This window comes from Plutella xylostella, chromosome 20, assembly GCF_932276165.1.
Source record: "Plutella xylostella chromosome 20, ilPluXylo3.1, whole genome shotgun sequence".
In the NCBI taxonomy this organism is placed as follows: domain Eukaryota; kingdom Metazoa; phylum Arthropoda; class Insecta; order Lepidoptera; family Plutellidae; genus Plutella; species Plutella xylostella.
In genome coordinates this window covers 2625375-2646876 of record NC_064000.1, presented here as the reverse complement: position 1 = coordinate 2646876, position 21502 = coordinate 2625375, and the positions used below count along the sequence as shown (strand labels likewise).

Below are 21502 nucleotides of genomic sequence, written 5' to 3'. Positions count from 1 at the left end.
AGGTCTAATAGCTATAGATTTCCGTTTGTGTACCTACGCAACCTGTATCGGCCCGACGCCACTCTGGCTGCTGTTGATCTCACCTGACCATCTATCATTCTAACAACAGCTGCTCTCAGACCGTCTCTTAGGCCACCTTTCTGTGACCACCTTGGCACCTTTATCCATCTTCAATCCTCCCGACGAGCCAAGTGTTCTATGTAATTTGTCATCATCACGACCCATTACGTCCCTACTGCTGGGGCACGGGTCTCCTTCCAATGAAGGAAGGGTTTACCTAGGCCTAGTCCACCACGCTGGCCAAGTGCGGGTTCGTGGACCCCAACACAAGCAAGCTTGTTAATTATAATTATTTTCCCTGTAGATAATATTATAGGTATTACTTATTTGATCAGCAGGCTTCAATAAGTAAAACTTCTAGGAATAAGTTTGTAATAAGTATTTTCCAAGTAGACACGATTAGATTCCCATTATTTATTTATCCTAATAGAGTAAATAATATGAGTAATGGCTTATCTTAAATTCATATTACATACTTGCCTACGTACATATGTTGTCAAGAGTGTAAATTAATTAATCATTCATATAGTGACGTGTTTAGCATTAAAAATCTGCAGGCAAGTTGAGGGCCGGGGGATCAAATTTGCCGAAGAACCTATAATGAATAATCTATACTACCTAAGGTATTAAAAAGAAAGAAAGTTAAATTAAATTCCAAAAATCGTAAAATTTCAGATTAAAAAGTCACTGACTCTGCATTCTGCCAAGTTGCCATTGCCAACGTGCGTGAAAAAAGAAAAAGTTGGAGCGGCAGCTTAGCAACACCCTACGAATATTTGGCGACAGTAAAAACTTGAGAGCGGAAAAATGCGAATTCTAAATTTAGAGGGCCTCAGCTAACGTTCCAAAGAAAACAAGTATTTGAACCGATCGTTAAAAAAGCTATAAACTCGTGCGGATCCTTTGAGGCGTGCGCGGGCGCATATAAAACGGTATATTATGTGGAATGCCTGTGATTCCGCCGGGGAGCCTGCATTGGTTGAAAATGTCCTTTTTTTGTTATATGTTTTCGTGGTCCCGTAGGTTTACATCGCAACGTTTAAATTTAGGACATTGGTAGCCAATGGCTGTCTAGTGGTCTCTACTAGAGAACTCGAATCGTCAGCCCCAAGTTCTATCGCAGACCACAACCGAGTTGACAGACTGCTATGATTTCGATAATATTAGATTTCTGATGAATTCATTAAGTACTTCTGATGCTATTCTTAAGACTCTTGAGAGTAACCTCGAGTATCTACATCGGTTGAACACTGAACAGTTTGTCAGTGGAGTGTCCATGTTTCTGGACCTAAATGCTCAGGACATTAGGGAAGCTTTGCAAACTAGGATAGTGAGCTATGTAGTTAGTAGCAAAGGCTTTGTGTAGATAGAGCCACGTCATTAGAATATATGTATCTTTATTTCTAATAAGTAGAAGTACTAGCATCTTATTAAAAACATAAGTACTTAAAAAAATCGCTGTCGCACGAACACAAATGGTTTTTTTTGCACAATCGATCTCCAAAAGTCCGAATTTTATCGTTCGGCGAACTTCTAACGCTTATGTGTAGGCAGGCCGAGCCATCGGATAACGTATCAGACTTAATTATTGGCATTTAAAACTATTGCACACGTCCAGAAATTATCCCTGCATCACTGTATCAATTATTAAACGCTAACTCGCTTGCTATTGGCCAGTCTTGACCTAATCGTCGCGGCGAGTGGTCTTTTCTCGCGCTTTTTGTTTTTTTTATTACCCCATGTTTGGAGCAAGGGTTGGGAAATTGTGAGTTTGTGACCAAAAAGGATTTTAGTGTTGGAAATGAAGTGGTTACTGTTCACAGCGGCCGTTGGGTGTCTCGCGGGCTTTGCCAACGCTGGAGGTTAGTGGCTATGACGTTATTTTAATAATTCTAGGTCCGATCACATAATTACTAGATAAATACCATAACAATTCTATTAAGTTAGCTTTTTTCTTTGTTTACAGTCGTAAGATTATTTTTTAAGCTTTTCATGTTTGTTCAACTTTAATTCGGTCATCAGATAAAATTTAATATAAGACAAGTAGTCAAAATAGTCAAATTTGTGGGTAGTGTGAAATCATAACACCGTGACCTGAATCTCCGTAGATCGGTATAAGAGAAACAAACTTGAAACAAATGAAAGCTCGATTGAGACCAATTTAAATCGATTGATTGAGTGGAATAATCAATTTGAACATACCTACACGCATTGGCTGCCACTGTAGGTAGGTTATTTTTCCCGAGGACATTATAATGTAGGTATATTAATTTTATATCATAACTTCTAGGATTGTGCTCTAAATCCATATTTTATAGCCAATAAAGCCTGATGGTACTTATATATTATTATCAATATCGAAAATTTAACAAAGTACCTAGGTATAATTATTAAAGAGGCGTATTGTGTTTAAAACCTTAACTTTCTAAGATCAAACTAGTAAAACGCAATAGTTCTATTAAAACGTTTTTTTTGAAGGCCCTAAACATTCGATCCGTCATCTGATAGTAAAATCAAATAGGAATTCTTATTTTTTGAGCTGTTTTGACCTTTTATTAGGTAGGTTCTTACTATAGGATGTGAATTATAGTAAAAGTAAAATAAAAAAAATATTTAACTAACTATACCTAATGAACCTGAATAATTTTTACACAATGGTTTATCTGCAAATTCCACACTAGGCGGGACTGTAGTTGTACCGCGGAATTTAGATCGAAGTTAAGAATACAATAGTTAATGATAGTTAAATTAACTAAGTTAATAGATGAAAACAAAATAATTTTTCAACATAAATTAAATACTAAAGTACTTACCTAGTTAAGGTTGCCCGTAAGAGATCGCTCTTAGCGATAAGGCCGCCTATTGGTCATTGTTCCTAGTTTATAAGATCTCTTTGTATGTTTTAATTTGTCGTGACCAATAAACATATAATTATGTATTATATTCTAGTAAAAATTTCATTAGATTTTATTATCACACATGACGGTCAAGTTCAACAGCAGCCTGTTTACGTATGCTAATCATGGCCAAGTTATTATGTGCTTATATATACTTGCCTAGTTTATATAGTACATAACAAGCCTCAGTAGGTGAGGCTATTGCCCCTAAACTCGTCGAGCTGGTCTGGGACTAGAAGACTTTGTATACATCTGGATAGGAAATTAGATTTACACTAATATTTGTTTTTTATTAAGTAAAGGTAGGGAAAATAAATGGAAAGATTATATTACTAAGATATTTAATAATTTATTCAAGCGACAACATTATGTAAATTAATAGTCCTACAAAGGTTGATAAATAAGGAATAAGTTTGCATAAAAAAGGTGTCCCCTGATTCTCAAAATTTTACAGTATACACCCGGAATAAGTATATCAATTGTAATAAATTGCATCGCTGTCCATGTTTCCCTGTCTTCCACTGTACTATCGCCGATGCAGTTAGATGGATGCTATGCTAATCCGATAGTACAACAAGGACAGGGTTTGATAAATAATTCTTAGTAAGTACCTATCTACTACCTTCCTAGGTACAAATGTATGTAAAGATAGGCTTCCACCCCAACAAACATTTTACCCTCAGTTACAGCTATTTTTATAACTTTAACCTGTATAACTGTGTTATAATTATCTCAGTTCTAACATAAAGCGATAAAGATGAGTTAAAAAATGAAATTAGTGTTAACAGCCGGTTTAAGTGTTAAAATGGTATTAGTCAAAGCAATTATAATTAAGATGTTATAGGTTTAAACTGTTTCTAGAACCTAAAGCTATACAAGAGTGCTCACTGACACCTGTTAACACTTATGGTTGTTAAGTGGTTTCCTTTAATACTCATATAAAGCTTTAGGTGTCATATTGAATTTAGACTGCAGGAATTGGTTATAAAAGAGATTTTGTCAAGAGTGCAGTAAGACAAGATTCTTACAGTGTTGAAAAACTCAACAATGCAGTTTTAATCTTTAATAATAATAATAACCATTTATTTCATTTATTTCAGGCAACTATAGGCCCATAGAAACATTACATAAATACAATTATGAATATATAACTAATACATAATATTATACTTAAAAATCTTACTTATTCTCTAGCACTATCGGGGGATTTCATAGTCTTTTTCGCCTCCCTATAGCGTCGAAACACTATTCCCGCTGGCCAAAAGTCCTTGCTCAGGAGAACCCTCTGATGGGCGGCGGGAATGCGAATTCTGAACGACTTAAAGTCCGTCTGCTTGGCGGACTGCAGTCTCTCGATGGCCAGCACTTGGGGTGGCGTCTCGGTGCGGCCGACACTTTTCTCCTTGATATAGCGCATGATGTTGTCATGCGCCATATTCGCGTGGACGCGGGAGACGTATATGTCGACCGTGGGCATGGCGGCCTTCAGCGAGCAGGCAGCCGGGGCGGTGCCGCGCTTGTTGCGGTTGCGGCGACGGGGGCTCCTTTTCTCCACCAAGATGAAGCCATCCTTGTCGACGACCGCGTGGCGCGGGGCACGGGGGGGCGCCGCCGGAGCTCCGGCAGCCGCTAGCGTCACCTGGGGTGCAGCTTGCGGCGCGGCTCGACGGCGGCGGCGGGGGCGGGGGCGAGGGCGGGGGGGCGCGGGGGCGGCCTCCTGCTGGCTCCTAAACCTAAGGTTAACTTAACTTACGCTTATTGCGTTAGGCAAGTAGACTGTAAAAGTAACGGTGTTAAGCAAGACTGTGCGGATCGACGAAGACCGCATAATACCCTTGGCTAAGGGTGTTTTATTTCAAAAAGTGTAATAGATGACTTAGGTGAGTCTATATGTCTTAAATGTAAGTTCGCCATTTGCATTGGCGACCTAACCTATAAATTGCTGGGATAAACAATATTTTGCTTTAAAATACTTACCTATTTATGTGAATTTTGTCATTCCAGTCATGCCAATTGATTTATGAAACTAATGGACATACAGCAAGGATACAAAAAAAAACAAAATTGAGTCGTCTATTTAATATTTACTTATGTTTCATTTGAAATCCTTAATAAATTCGGAGCGCATTAAAATTGAGGTGGGAAATATGGTATACATTACAGTAAAATTACAATGGCATATTATTTTCAATTCACAAAACATGTTAAGTCAAGTTAATATATTATATTTACTGTTATTTAGTATTAATCAATACTGTCACTTTAATACTGTCGCGTATGATTGCTGTTGACACTATTATTTTCAAACACATACAACTTGTATGGTAAAAGTGTATTCGAAAAACGGTAACATACTCACTTAACCCTTTTTTACCAAACAAATAAGAGTCAGGGTGTCAAATAACCATTCTACAACTACAACTATACCGGTGAAAGTTCTAGCTGAGAGTGATTAAACGCTCTTCTATAGTAACTTTAGCACTTCAATGACACCGTACTACAGGCTTTCTATAACTTAAACACTTCAATGACACCGTTTTACAGACTTTCTAAAGCCTTTACTCTCAAAATCGTGGGCCTCTTTCGTGGTTATAAGTGAGTTAGAGCACTCTCCTACACTCTTATACAGCTATGTCTTAACACTTTAATTTTCGGATGGAACCATTATACAAGTTATATGAGAGTTTTTTTAACGCTACGATGTTAGTTGGGACGTCGGTCACATAACGGGACCACGACCAAGTAAATAATATATATGTATAGGTATTTATAGTAACTAAACGGCGTGTTCTGGGGGCCTAGTGTAGGCGTGGAGGTGTACCGCTAGCTGGCGACTCTCCCTCGCCATATTTACTTCGCCAATAACTGCTCAAACGGTCTACGAACAGTTGTCGTAGCGAACGGTGTAAAAACTCGCACTACGCATGCTGATCTCTTGGGAAACACATTTTCCTAGAGTTTTATAGATTTGCAGCAGTACTGATGATGGATATTCATCAGTGATCTCACCATATACTGAGTTACATACCTAGTTACTTTTATTTTTGAGGCAATCCTAAAAATTATAATAATATCCGATATGTGGGGAGATCTCACACACGGCCATTAGACCCCAAAATACGCTGAGCCTGTAATATGGGCATCGGACAGCTGGACAGCTGATATATCTTAATCTTGATATAACAGATTCTTTCCGCTCCTTTTCGAGATTGATGATGGTTATTTTGTTTTAGAAGATGAAATTTACCAGCAAGGAAACGAAAGTTTTCCTACCTAGATACCTAGTTACTTTATCGCTTAACCTACCTACTTACCTACCAGGAAGTACCCAAGTAAAATGTTAATAAACAGAAAATCTCTAAGAACTTGTTTACTTATAAATAGCAACGGAATAATGATAACAATTTTTTATTTTTACATGAGGATAAACCATGAATTATTCTCTTGGTTGAGTCGTAAGTTCTATCAGTTCGCACGATCATCCGTCATCTGACATGCAATCTAGTAATCTAATTGCATTATTTTCTACAATAACACCATTAGCTAGGTAGTGTATTAAAATAGACTTAAAAGCAGAACCTAGAACCTTAGTAAGTACCTAAGCTGTATTTCCTTATGTGTTAGGATCATGCACTTACCTACCAATGAAATAGTTATTTAAGTATATATTATATGGTCTTCATACTTAAATTTAAGAGCCTTTGCCTTGTCGGTGTAGTTCCCATCAACGTAATAATCTTGTATATGCCGTCATATTCTACCCAAAAACATGACTCTCTATTACTTGAGTCAAACCCGAAAAATTTATGAAAAAAGATTTTCTGGGGCTTTTACAGTTACACAATAATAAACACTCACGAGCAATGAAAAATTTTCAGTGAAAATAGCAAAATAAACGAAAACGGCTTGCTTAATGACGCCGAATTACCAATTTAAAACTTTAAGGGCCTGTTTCACAATGTCTGGTTAGTGGCTACCTGTAAGATAAAACACATGCTGTCACTGTCAAAAAAATAATAACAGAGAGTGACAGCATGTATTTTATCTCACAGGTAGCCACTAACTAACCAGACATTGTGAAACAGGGCCTAATAATTGTAATCATTTTTTTTTAAATATGGTTAATTGGTGTTGGAATTTTGTAAGTGGCACTTTTTCATTGCTTGTCAGTGTATAATGTAATGTAATGTCTGTAAGCAGTAAGCACATTTACTTACACGGGATTGGTTTAATGAGTAGTAAAAATTTCAGGAAATTCACAAGTAAGTAGGTACCTAACTAAATAAAAAGAGGATATTGATAACCACATACAAGTATTTAATTATTTAGTATAATGCGTCACTCGGTTTATCAGACGAAAGGTCAGGTCTTATCCATTCATAAACTCGACTATAGCAGTGTGTCATACATATTTATATTTTATATTCAATCAAAAGATACATTATGATGAATAAATTAATAACCAGGCAATAATTTATTTTTCTAGTAATTAAGTATTTTTGTTACCTGTTTTACTGTCCATGTTGTTGTTTTTGTGTCGAATAAAGTTTTTCTATTCTATTCTAATTCACGTATCTTTTTTTGTATTTAAGTATCAGTTAAAATTTAATATTGAATGTTTGAGTATGTAGGAAAGATATAAGTAAGTATACCTAATTTTAGGTAGGTACAAAGGACTATGGACAAACGATAATTTAGCAAACGGAATTGAAATCTAACGGATTATAGCGTTTCGGTGACACTGGTACATAGTTGCATGCACACGGTGGAGACATCAGTGAACTAGCCGTCGCCAGGTCAATGTACCTACCCCACAAATATAACCCCCAGCAGAAACTGAAAAAGGTAATTGTTGTTGATGCGTCGAGCGCGCGCGCAGCTAGCGGAAAAAGCGAAAACTATAGATTAGCGGCTGGTTATCTCGGTATCGTCGTAAATACTATCGTCAATCCGGCACACTCTTGACATGACCTTCTTATCTGTCTTCTTCCCCAGTCTCACCCCGCGTGATACCGGCGTGGGACGCCCCGCTGGCCGTTATCGCGGTAAAACAGGGGGTTACTGAAGGCCTAACTCGTAGAACAGAGTGGGGTGTTATTACGTGGTAAAAAGAAAGTGACTTGTAAATTCGTCTGATAGGAAATTTTTCAGACTTTTTGACATTTATGTTTAAAGGATTTGAAGGTGAGAAGTAAGTCTCATCATCATCAGCCTATATCAGTCCACTGCTGGACGTAGGTCTCTCCCAAAGCACGCCACTAGATGCGATCTATAGCTTTTCGCATCCAATGACTACACTTCGCAAGTCGTAAGGTCGTCACCCTATTTAGCCGGAGGGCGTTCTACACTACGTTTCCTAGTCGCGGTCTCCACTCCAGAACACGTTTACCCCATAATCGGTTATCGGATCTTCCGCACATGTAAAGCTGCCATAGCCGTTATTCTGTTCAACGAATCGGCGTGTGAACTAGATCTAATCCTTCAACGATTCCTCCTAATTTACTTTTGTTTGTTCCGGGATAAGAGTTGTGTTGTCAAAATGTGTAAGTATTATGATGTCACTCATTTCCTAGCAATTAACGATGCGTAAATGACTTCGTCTGCACTAGTTAACGAGCTAAATTTAGCCCATTGGTTTATCAAACTGGTTACGTTTGAAGCTATTTTTAGCAGCAGTTACTCGAGATAGACCGTTCATCTTTATCGGAATTCTATTTTTAGAATCGGAGAATAATGAGAATGAGAGATGGCTGACTGACATGACTGTAGCCCAGAAGTTTTGGATGAGTTTCCTTACAGCCATCCAGTTTGGGATTCCCGAGTTTATTTATTTCTTTATTGCACAAATATAAAAAATACATGTAAGTACAAAGGCGAGCTTAATGCTAAGAGCATTTTCTACCAGCCAACCTACAGGAGGTGCAAGTGCAGTTTAGGGAAACATTAATATTTTTTAGTAGTTAAATTGCATTTTGATATTTAGGTGTACTACTACTGTTATTACTATAGTTAATTGATTATAGTAAGATTATAATAAAGAACCCACAGGTTTGAGAGTATAGTGCCACAATCTTATCTGTTCCGGTGGTCAAAATGTGCAACAACGAGACGTTATTGTCAAACGTCATTTCCTACTCTGTGCGTTATTTGAGTTGTCAATTTCTGCGAAGAGGCTGACGCTACGTTATTTAATTTGTTTTGTGATTTTCTGGGTGAAATAATGCCAAAATCGCTGAAATGTGATGCAAGAAAAGTAATACTAGATATATTGGCTTTTATGCAGGAAGAATAACGTATTCAGGCGCCTTTAATTCCGTTTAAAAAATTGGAAGAACGAGTTACAGCGGCTACAGGTTAGTGTTGCCAAATATGACGAATAATTTTACCCATATAATCCATGTAATTTTATTAATATTTTCTCGAGAGACCCGTGCCCTAGCAGTGGGGACGGGATGGGTTGTGATGAAAAGTATATAATCTTTATTTTTCTTTGATTACAGGTGTGAGGACATGACATGACACTTTAAATCTTAGGCAGTATACAAGAAGAATTTCGCGCACCTGCAGCGATTTTAGACGAAATAATGATGATTAATGACATGTTCTCCCAACCTATCAAGGGTTGGCTGGAAGAAATTGCTTTTTGGCGATTTGCTTTTGTACATTGTCTGAATTTCTTTTAATTGTATGCTCTTGTTTCATGTTACTTTAGAAAACGTAAAATAAAGTGTTCAAAAATAATAATTAATAGTTTTTTTTAAGTCTATCTCGTTATTAATACGACCCACAGATATTACATATACTATTGTAATCTAGATTTAATCTCCTATATCAGAACCTAATCAGAACAAATTTTATTTCTGTTCGCCGTGGACAAATTTTCTATATAACAAATTTAATGTCGTTTGATATAATAATATTTGTAGGGACGACATTACAATGTATACCTAGCACGATATAGTTCAGCTTACTTTGCAGTAATCCAAGCCAGTCTCGGGTTGGCCGGGTTGTGGGTGGTCTCATACCAATTATCTTTTAACCATATTACAAGTACTAAATAAATATAGAGTCACGTGGACTAATAATCTATTATTTACAACCCGATACCCGAGTCTCAACATATTATTATATCCTCTTTAATTTACTATCGACTCTACATTTTGATTTATCTTTACTTATGAACGTACCTAATTATAATAATAGGTAAATAGCAGAAATGCATTTTCATTTAAACCACAAATAGGTAAAATTTAATCGAAGGCATCACTGGATTCGATCACAGCGACGTCGCCACCGGAACAGATAAGATTGTGGCACTATAGGTATGTGGATGATTGATACTTAGGTTGAAGATAATAATTATAATGACAGCTGTCACTACGGTTGATGGATTGATGGACTATAATGCGGCAAGTTACTTGGCGACCCTCCTTGCGGGGTGAAAGAAGTGGCGGGGGCGAGGTAGCACGACATGCTACACACGTAGAAAAGTGTGCCCGGATTAATCTCGCGATAGCTTGTAACTATTTCTGACGTAAGTAAAATTTTATTCTATGACTGTTCCCGTAAATGTCATATTTAGCTTAAAATTTATAGTTTGACAGCATTAAAATTTGGATGTTTACCTTCAGAATATCTACCAATTTGAATTTATTTATGTAAAAGTGTTTTATTTTATAAATCAATTTCCATGTCACTTTCATGTTCACTCTCTGTTTGAACTTGTTCATCGTCGTCGTCATCCTCATCTTCATCATCGTTTTCATTAACTTCAATTATAAATCTAAGAAAAAAACCAATTTATGTTTAATTTACAATAAATTATAAATAAACAATAACATACCTGTCCAATACATCGTCAAATACTCTATCAGATTTATAATATTCGTCTTAATTTTTTATGACATGGTCGTCACAATTTCTCCACTTTTTAGGCGAATAATTAGAGAAAAGCAACTCTAAGTCTTTTATCTCTTTATCTAAGTTAGAGTCAATCGACGTTCTTGCGAGCTCGCCTTTCACGTACCGCCACACAAGTTCAATAGGATTTAATTCCGGGTGGTATGGGCGTAGGCGAAGCACGATATGACCATTTTCTTTCAAAATTTCATCAATTTTGTAATTTTTCTCTGTGTTTTGCTCATTAATTACTTACATTAAATCACATAAATTTTGGTTGCTTTCCTAGTTACAAGAACTGACAACTGACGCACTGTCATATGGACTCTTCGTCTTTGTTGTTTACTTTTTCGTATCTGACTGCGCAGTACCAACCTTTGGCCGCGTAGCATAACTGATCCGGTACGCTGTTCTACAAGAAGACATTATACGATTTGTTGTTTTTAACGTTATTTTGTTGACGAATTATAGATACCTAATAATAATATAATGATAATATTAAAAAGGCCTCAACACTCATCCTAAGACTGATGGTCTCAGGATCAATGATCTCATGTGGGTCGCACTCAAATTATGACAGACTATATAAGACATGTGGCCGCCTCGGCTGCGCGGCCGAGACTGCCGTAACAATGACATGCAGTGCACGCGTTGCCCTTCCCCGCTACCCTCCCGCTACCCGCTGTCGTCTTGGGTACCTCGTCCCCTCCGCGTCTTTCACCCCGCAAGGAGGGTCGCCAAGCAACTTGCCAATCTATAGATTAGGTCTGAATATTGTTATTTTATTTGAAACTAATCATAATCATCATTATACCTACATATATTTCGTTTGTTGTTTAACCCATTTGCTGTCGCTGTACTCATTTGAGTACAGCTAAATATATTTTTATTTCTAATACCCTGAGGGTACGTTATTTTTTATTTATATTAATTTGAAAAGAGGGCACTATTATCATTTAGGTAAAAAATATATAATTATGAGGGTATTTAAAAAAAATAGTGTTATTTGGAGCAACCATATTTTATGTGTTTGAACAACAGTGCAAGTGAGTAACATTTTGCTATTTTTAAAATATTATTCATTGTGTAAATGTTATTTTTAGTAATAATTATGATAAGTTATATCAACATCTATAATTGAAGTAAAAAAAATACCACTAATATTGTTTATAACAAATTTTAGAAGAACACTTTTATTGCTGTACTCAATTGAGTACACTGGCCACTTTAGTAGTAAAAAAATACAAATTTGTTTCAGTATTCCCAAAATGAGTCGCAAGATATTTTCCTATGAAAATAGCTTTAGAGGGCTTCAGGAAGCAATTGAGGCGGTTCTGGAAGATAGTGACGATGATCGTGAATATGATTTGGCGATAATATCACCCAATCCTAGTGTTGTGACTGATGAAGAGGAACAATCTGATAAAGATATGGTTACACGTTGCCACGGGATGTCCCGGATGTAAAAAGATGGTGCACAGTAAACAAAGAGGAAACTGAAGTAAAAAATTCACTTTTATTTCAAAATTACAATAAAGGGATGGGTGGAGTGGATGAGCTTCATCAGTCCATATCATTATATAGGATCGGGATTCACAACAAAAAGTGGTGGTGGGTTCTGTTTACCTACATGTTGGACATGGCAGTTTCAAATGCCTGGCGTTTACATGTTTTGAGCAAGGATGACGGCATGGATCAACTCTTATTTGGACGTAGTATTGCCAGATACTATTTACGACAAGAAACTCTCAAAAGAGATCGTCCGTCCTCTTCTATGGTCGAAGGAATGCGTCAAGATGGATCAGGCCACTACCCACAGAAGCTTAAAAAGCAATTAAGATGCGTGGTGTGTCATGCAAGAGTCCGATGGCAATGCAAAAAGTATTTGAAAACAGTATGTGTTGAAAAGTCATGCTTTGAAAAATTTCACACATAAGTGGCCACTGTACTCAAACAAGTACACCTCTGAAAAATTATGAAAAAAAATTAAAAAATTTTTTTTTGCTTAGTTACTTTGTTTATAGTCATGTGTTTATTAATAAAATAGATCATTTATAAAAAAAACATAGTTCGTTTCATTTTGGTCACTAATGGGTTAAATAACTTAGCGATACCACCCCAAGTACCGGCTAGCTAATGTATTAAAATATGGATGATGCAAGGACATTTTCATTGGAAAAGAAAAACCACTATCCGAGAAATAATGAAGTAGGTACTCGTAGGTACCTACCTCGATTGCTATTCTTAGTTGGACAATTATAAAGCAGGTTATAGGGCAGATTGAGCACTGTTCGGCTGTTCACACCTAATTATGATCAACTCACGACCGACTTTGAATTTATGATGCTGATTTCTGTGTTGTGTCTAAGCGTAGGGCGAAGGCAACCTTTAACCAACATTGGGACTAATGCTGCTAACGTGGCTATTCGTATTTTTGTATACTGGGTGTTGCAAAAAGGGTATACTACAAATTTGCGAAAAAAAACCATAGAAACTTTGTTGGTCACGTGACTTTTTACTATGTAGAATGTTTTTTTTCGCGAATTTTGAAATTCTGATTTCATTTTCGTTCTTACATGCTACACATGTAGGTCTCGGCTTAGTATACCCTAAGTATTTGCAACATATTGCATTGTATATGCCAAAACTTGTATTGGCCATATTTGCCAAATAGAAAACTTATATTTAATTTGATAATATGTTGGTGTATGTCCTGACTGACCACAATTGGCAGTTTCGGAAAATACGAATAGCCAAGTGAGGTAGCAGCATAATAAGATGAAATACTATTTTAGGTATTTAAGTATAGTACTTATGACGGATAATCTACTGTAAAAACTCACCCTTGAATAGTTTTTGTGATATCATATTTCTTACATTATTAATTTACTTAATGTTTTTCTCATTTGTTTCAGCCCTCAAGTGTACACCCGCAAGCTCCGACCCGGTGTGTTTAGAAAAGGATATTCAAGGTGATTATACTTATTTTCTTTACTTTTCTTTCAGTTCCGCAACAAACACAATTATCTAAAAATTACGAGTTCAACATGGCATGGTTTCTATAACAATAGTACTTATAGTACTTATACCTAAGTACCAGAATTGTGTCTGATGGACTCTTTCTGTCCATACATGTAAGATTTTAAGGTCTACATAAGTTACATTAAGTCTCTTTTGGCAACTCAGCGTATGTCTAGCAGTGGACGATTAAGATGGTGATGAGACAGACGGTGATGATAACCACAAAGCAATAGGCACTTAACTTACACTCTCCCTAGTTACAGAAGAGTCTGTCCAGTCGGTATGGCAGCCTGCGGTCCCGGAGTCCCAGAGGGAATGCGCCCCCGGCAGCGAGTGGGTGAGCCGCTGTCACCGCTGCTGGTGCTCCGGTGCCGGCGTCGCTGACTGTCAAAAGCTGACAGACTGTCAAGATGCTGAGTTAGGTGCGTATCTTACTAACCCACTTGTTACGAGGAAAAAAAGAACACACAACACACTTGTTATACCTAAGTTTATAACTAATAATGAATAGTTAAATCACAGAAAATCTCTGGTAAATCTATATTTAATTGACATATTTGGATCCAATTAGTAAGAAGACGGCTAGTTGGATTAGAAATCGCAGAAAATGTTTGGGTGAGGGTGTCGTCCGATTATGAAGGTGAAGTGAGGTTTGGTTCGGTACCTAAGAACTTAAAAATTACAATTATATTAGGTAACCTACCCAAGCTACAAGTAGGTAACAAAGGACAGTTAATGCATTATATAGTTATTATGCTGAATTGATGATAAATGATCATCTCTTTGATTCACAATAACCGCAACATAGAGAGAAAAATGACAAACTCCAACCAAGGTCAATTAAATATAGGTAGTTGTTGTGAAATGTAACATTGATTGAAACAATGACAGCATCCGTAATCCACGCTTTGTTAGTGATGTTCTATTGTTCTGTCCACAAATACTCGAGGTAACTACCTATCTATAGGTAAATGCTTCCGTGAATATCCTCGCTTTCATATTATAAAAGCCAAAGTCAAAGATTCGTCATTCAAAATGTTTTAGCGCATCAAATAAACCTTTTTTTTCATACAACATGCATAATTTTTCCAAGGTTTTAACTAAGTTTAACATGACAACCATTTTACCAATGAATAAAGTCCAAAATCTTCTAAAACCGAACTAATTCAAAATGAGACCTCCGCGATAAACGTGGTTATTTGTTGAGTCGTTTTTTTTTCATCGATACTCAATCTTGTTGGTATATTGTTAATCTAAGACCGTTCTTCCGTCTGTTTCCAGGCCTGGAGCCGGTGCACTGCAAGCCCAACTCGACGCTGCGGCGCGGCTGCAACACCTGCGTGTGTCTCGAGTCAGGGCTGGGGCTGTGTACCCTTAACATCTGCAAGGAGAAGCCAGGTGACACCTCTCTCTCTCTCTCTCTCTCTCTCTCTCTTGCTAATTATTAATCCCATATGGTTGGCGGGGTCTTCTTTCCTTGTCTTCTGTCTCAACTAGGTACGTCCTCACAGAATTGGCAGTGGCCTTTTGGCTCTACGATTACCATCTGGTTTTAGGTCTTCATAGGTGAGCCCTCTCTATTTGTATTAATATAATAAAATCTGTAAGCACCAGCACCTGGGGCCCTCTCCAATGAACGTTTATGCATATCCCCTGATTTTGAGCGCAGCCAGCCACGATATTCAGTCTTCCTGCTCCAATTAATATGGGGGCTAACATATCAATTGGATAAGGAAGACTGAATATCGTAATATACATAACACATATTATTACATCATCACAACCCATCATGTCACAACTGCTGGGGCGTGGATCCCCTTCAAATGAAGAAAGGGTTTTACGCCTAGTCCACCGCGCTGGTCCAGTGCATTGGTATAGTATAATGATTATTAACATTTGGTGTTCCAGTTGCAGTGCCGTCACCAGCACCAGTGTCGTCACCAGCGCCTCCAGTGCAGGGCATGGAGTGTCTCCCGGAGTCGACGTGGAGGAGCCAGTGCAACGACTGCAAGTGCACCACGGACGGACGAGCCGTGTGCACTGAGAACAAATGCAGCGGGTTCGAAAAAGGTAATAATTATTGCGTGTGTTTTTTTTTGGAAAGGAGAATATAAACAGTAGAAGGGAAATAAATAAGAATCACATCAAAATTTAATGTGATTTGAAAAAAGATTGGCATGCTAATTGCAATCTGACATCATGAAATGTGTTGTGACTTATGATGCTTTACATCACAGTAACAATACGTATCTTTATTTTTAAAGAATTCATGGGTACTTACGTATTTGAGGATTCGAATCCACGGCCTCACCATTTCATGAAAGTTAATACCTTATCCGTTACACCACCACAAATACAATTTTGCAATTAAGATACATGCCTTGGAAGGCGCGGTCGGGAATTCTTATACGATCAACTATAGATGAAATTCCAATAATATTCACAAATATATTAATGTAATAATATTTTGGCATACCTTCAGAGTCACCAAAGACGTGCGCCCCTGAGTCAGCTTGGAAGAACGACTGCAACTCTTGCTGGTGCACTGAGGATGGCAGAGCAATGTGCACCAAGATGGGATGTATCACTGGAGGTACCTATACATATGCCAACAAATTATCCATATTAATTATTATAATGATATTTATAGTGCCTAGTCAAGCCCCGCGCCCATAAGGTATTAAATAATATTGTAGAAGTTTTTAATGAGTAGATATTCAAATTTAATATAACTACTTATTTGTTGTTTCTTAAATTTTCAGTTATAATGAATTTCGATGACGATGACAATGATTCGGAAGCAAAACAAGAAGCAAGCGACAAAAAAGCCGAAAAGCTTGATTTGGTAAGCATAAAACATATGAAATCCATACCTACTTACTATTTTTTTAAACACTGTGTCATATCATATAGTTACAAGGTATGGTCACTAATAGGTGCAAGAATAGGTAAAAGTTCATAATTAGTTAATTACACATACTCATATTATGTAAACATTTCTATAATTGAATTCATTTTCAAGCTTTTTTTGATTTGTGTTCATCTACCTAACTAAACACATCAAAGCGTTACATTTCGTACGGTCTACTTAATTTCAGCTTAACTATCTTTCTCAATTTTGAAGTGGAAGCTATATATATTTTTCTCGCCGTTTCCAGAATTATGTTTAGTAATAGAAATAATCATACCGAATACTTAAGTTTTACCTTAAAAAAAACATTTTTTTTCAATATTTTTAAATAATATTGCCGCGCTATTAATCATGTTGTTTTTAACTAAATAAACTAAGATAAGAATCCGCACAATCGAAAAATAGCACAGAGCACAACTTTGGTGATGGCATTAAAAATAAGGTAAGTAAATCACGATTTATTCCAATATTCATATTGCACGTCATGTTCTTAAGTTTGAATCTAATTTATAATGAAGTAATTACTACTACTTGAACAAATCTATAATTTTACAGCAAAATAAAATTTATCACAACCTAGTAAAACGATCACCCTGCAAGCCGAACCAAAGCTTCCAGAATGATTGCAACATCTGCAAATGTTCTGGTGACGGCCTAAGCTACAGATGCACGCAAAACGAATGTATGGATAAAGAGGATGGAGTTGACAAAGGTGTTGAAGTTTTCATGGAAAATGAGGTAAGACTTGAAAATAAACATGCTGTTTTAAGTCACATTTATAAAATAAATTAGTTTGTAATGAAACAGATCTAGATCTAACATCGTATTTGTGTTCACCAGGGCGTTGATCATATTGAGCGACACTCAGTTTGTCGTCCTCAAGCGACGTTTTACATCGGTTGTAATACGTGCCATTGTAACTTTGATGGAACTGATTACACCTGTACAAATAAACCGTGCCCGTTACCTGAAGATGTTGAGCTTTTCCATGAACTAAGGGTAAATATACATATAGTTTTCATTTTCTATGGCCACCGTACCACCATCCTTACAGCGCAGCCTTTGCATAGTTGATTGCTATAAGATAGTTGATGTAAGATGGTGGTGGTATGGTAGCTGGTCTAGGTTCAGAGTATTATCTGTTATGTATTTTGATTATAGTTGAACTTTTAATTTAGTTTGTATGTCTAGTTCATGCAAGAGATTTTAATTGAGTGCTAATTGTTTTATTAATAGTATTAAATTTACCATGACATGCACTGTAGTTAAATAGCAGGATTTTTTAAATCTCTCATATTATTTTGTATGTGGATGACATTGTTATATTGCTCGTTCAAAGAACACACACGGGTTATTAAGTATGGTCTAAACTGTAAATAGGGTTTAATGAGAACAAACTACCTAGTTCTAAATACATTATGATAATATTGTATTGGTTTTGTTTCAGGAAATGAAGCCAATAATACCAGTAATGGAAGATAGCTTTAATAAAATGAAACCACGTCTCTAATTATTTATAATCTTATCTTATAGACGATTAAATTTTGTATGAAAAAGACATAGAAACAGTTTTTTTATTTCATTGAATAAGTTATTAACGCAATAAAATCATGATTATTATCAAAACTAAAACCATTACAATATTTTAGGCCACCAAATCGAATCTGATAAACAAAACTATCGTCTGCGTAGCGAATCGTATGTTCATCAGAGATTGTAATACTTGTTGGTGCAATGAAGATGGCACTGGCTTTTTCTGCACCAGAAAAGTATGTGTTCTAGAACAACCCGAGGAAGGGGCGCCCGATGAAGATAAACCAGAGGTTTTTCTTTTCTTTCTTTATCAGTTCGGTTATGGGGCTTCTTTTTTGTAATTTACGCTCTTGATTTTCAGATGTATTCAGTAATTTGCTTTGGCTTATAAACCATGTAATTATATCTTAGGTAAATTGCTTAGGTTTCCTTTTGTTCATAATTTACTCGGACTATGGAGGCTTTTTAGGATTTCCTGTAAATTCGACGTGTTAATCTACAAGATCTACAGCTATGGTTGCGCAACATAGACTTAGTAATGGTGAAGGGTACTGATGTTTTTGTCTCAATTAAAGGCACTGCGTATAATACAACGGCAATGTCGTCCAGATGAAGTTTTTGAGTTGGACTGCAATATGTGCAGATGCAACCCTGATGGCAAATCGTTCTCTTGCACGAGAAGAGCATGTTTTACTGAACCAATTATTGAAGGTGTTCAAGAGGATGTGAAAGATAAGGAGTCTAAGGTGTGTTTTGTCATCTGCAAATTCGCTGATCTTCTTTTATAATAGACACGTTTCTCCATTTCATGAAATAGATGCATCGTTTATTATTACGTCTAAAAGGGGTTTTGGTTATTTGGTTTATATTTTTTAAATCTACCATTTCTATATTTATATTTGTCTTCTTTCTTTTAATTTTGGTGGTTCGAATGGTGGTTATGGTCAATTTTCACAATCTTTATACCGTTTTGTGTCTTTAATAACCAATGTAAAAATACTTCATTAATATAGGTTTCATTGCTTACAGAATACTTCATTGGCCAGAAAAGTTCGTGCTATCCCGCCAACGGTAATATCATATTTTACAACCATGCTTTTAACAATTAATAATTTTGTACGTATATGATATTTATTTACAAGACCACGCAATAACTGACACTTTATCATTTATTCGTTATGTTATTTAAAATGGACTATGTAATTTGTGTATACAATAAAGTGTTTAAATAAATAAAATAAAAGGATCAAGATATAATGCATGTTGTTTATCCAGTAGGAGACGCCGAAAACCTGCTTGCCTGGTCAAGAGTTTCGGATGGACTGCAACAAATGCCTCTGTGATAACAAAGGACAGGACTTTTCCTGCACCCGCATCAACTGTCTCGCTACACAAGCTAACAGCAACGTTGGATCGAGGAGAAAAAGAGGTAAATTTCCCATTTTTAAAGAAAAAGTTTTTATTACCTATTCTGCATTAACTGCCAGTTTCTATATCTCTATCTATCCATAACTGGTAGTTACTTTCATACGATTTTGACACCTAACCTTTGACAACTACCAGTTATAGATAGATAGAGTTATAGAAACTGGCAGTAAGTAAATAAGCAAGATAGATCAAGATTAAAAGGTGTTGTTTAAAGAAATTATTTAAGCTACTTTTTTTCTTTCTTAGCGTGGTGGTCACTAGACTAGAGCTAGAGTAGAATTTGTCACCATGCTGAAAGTTCTGGCTTGTCAGTTTAGCGTCAATGTCTCACTGCCCACTGAGCCGGACAAGACAGGTGATAGGTCACTTAAGATGCCTCCTTTCAATAAAATGATCTTGTCCAACAGAGGTGAGCCAGCAGGAAGTGGCGAAGTGCTCCCCGGGCGAGGTGTTCGACCAGGGGTGCAACGTCTGCCGCTGCACCAGCGATGGTCATCATGCCACCTGCACCTTGAACCGATGCAGCCCTAAACCTGAAGAGGAGAAGAAAGAGGATGAATCGTCAAACTGTAAGTACTAGTCTTGGCATGGTCATTTATTATGAGCATGACACATAAATCCCCTAAATTATGAACTTAATCATCATAGTGTTTAACGATGTCTATCAGCAGAATGTGAACAGAAAATACTAACTAGGTACCTGGTGTTTTGCCTACTAAAGGCCTAGCACGGGGCGCAAGACGCGCACGCCAAGAGGTGACAAAAGTTTTGCACACATGGCGCGCGGCTTTGAGAGCAAGTGCGACGGAAATCTTTTGTCACTTCATGACGTGCATCTTGCGCCCCGTGCTAGCCCTTCTGATGAGACCAAAAAATCCTTTTCCAGTGACAGAAGGAGACCCAAACTTCCGTTGCAACCCCGGAGAGCAGTTCAAGAGGGGCTGCAACGACTGCACTTGCTCAGCTGACGGGAAGAGCGTGTTTTGCACTTTGCGTTACTGCGATAAGGACTTGACACCTAGGCTTTAAGTTTCAATCACAATCGCCACTTACCCTGATGACTCATTTCTTGAATGTGGCTGAATATTAGCATATTATCGATACATAGGTAAATGTTGCGTATTTGGCCGTAGTTTATTATTTTAGTTATCATTCATTCACAGATATATTTATGACTTCTATGTTTAACTGCGATTGTGGTGTGCTAGTATCCTGTAAAGTGATATTAACTTACATATTTTTCAAAGTAAATATTGTGGTAGGCTGAAAGGCTTAGTGCATTTCGTACCGCCTATCTTTAAAAACCGTATTTTCTTGATTTGTAGTTTCAATTGAGATTAGTTTATACATTATTGAAGAAACGATGTGTTTAAGTATTGGAAATTGAGGTAACTTTGAAAACAGTTTATTTTTCATGTGAACACAAATTTTAGTTATAATGTATTTGGAACGTCTTTAGGTACATAAAGAAAGGTCCTTCTTTAGAGTTGAGTACTATTCATTGGTGCGCTAGTAAACCCTGAATCTCGTTTGAGAAAGTCTAGTTAAGAAGTAATCATGTACGGAAATTAGCGTTGTTAATGTCAATAGTATTTCAATAGTATGTATTTTAAGCGTCAATCCACACGTACCACAACCACACCACGTCGCAGCGACATAATGTGGTCAAGCTGTGGTTACGTGTGAATAGTGTGACAGCGGCTTTTTGCAGTTGCGTTGTGGCAGCGACAAAATGTCGATGTGGTTGTGTTGT

At 36.9% G+C, this 21502-nt stretch overlaps 1 protein-coding gene across 4 annotated transcripts; it reads left to right on the top strand.

The window, feature by feature from the left end:
* Window positions 1-1647: 1647 nt before the first annotated feature.
* On the top strand, window positions 1648-21490 carry LOC105383426. 4 transcript variants are annotated; one of them, XM_038109472.2, is made up of 13 exons: window positions 1648-1922; window positions 13772-13828; window positions 14141-14299; window positions 15159-15275; window positions 15786-15947; window positions 16360-16470; window positions 16640-16722; window positions 18438-18611; window positions 18897-19067; window positions 19351-19392; window positions 19600-19750; window positions 20157-20318; window positions 20636-21490. In XM_038109472.2, exons 1-13 carry the CDS (start codon window positions 1862-1864, stop codon window positions 20776-20778), a joined length of 1593 nt encoding a protein of 530 aa, XP_037965400.2. In that variant the 5' UTR covers window positions 1648-1861; the 3' UTR covers window positions 20779-21490. The 4 variants fall into 4 exon arrangements, with proteins under 4 accessions (XP_037965400.2, XP_037965399.2, XP_037965398.2 ...); XM_038109471.2 differs by having other exon boundaries at window positions 1650-1922; window positions 14135-14299; window positions 15792-15947; XM_038109470.2 differs by having other exon boundaries at window positions 1650-1922; window positions 14135-14299.
* Window positions 21491-21502: the final 12 nt, after the last annotated feature.

What these genes read in the sequence shown, in the direction of transcription:
- LOC105383426 (XM_038109470.2), top strand. Translation starts at nt 1,862, where the DNA reads ATGAAGTGGTTACTGTTCACAGCGGCCGTTGGGTGTCTCGCGGGCTTT. An exon ending in CTGTCAAGATGCTGAGTTAG is followed by an intron (nt 14,300 to 15,158) that starts GTGCGTATCTTA and finishes GTCTGTTTCCAG; the next exon opens with GCCTGGAGCCGGTGCACTGC. An exon ending in ATGCAGCGGGTTCGAAAAAG is followed by an intron (nt 15,948 to 16,359) that starts GTAATAATTATT and finishes GCATACCTTCAG; the next exon opens with AGTCACCAAAGACGTGCGCC.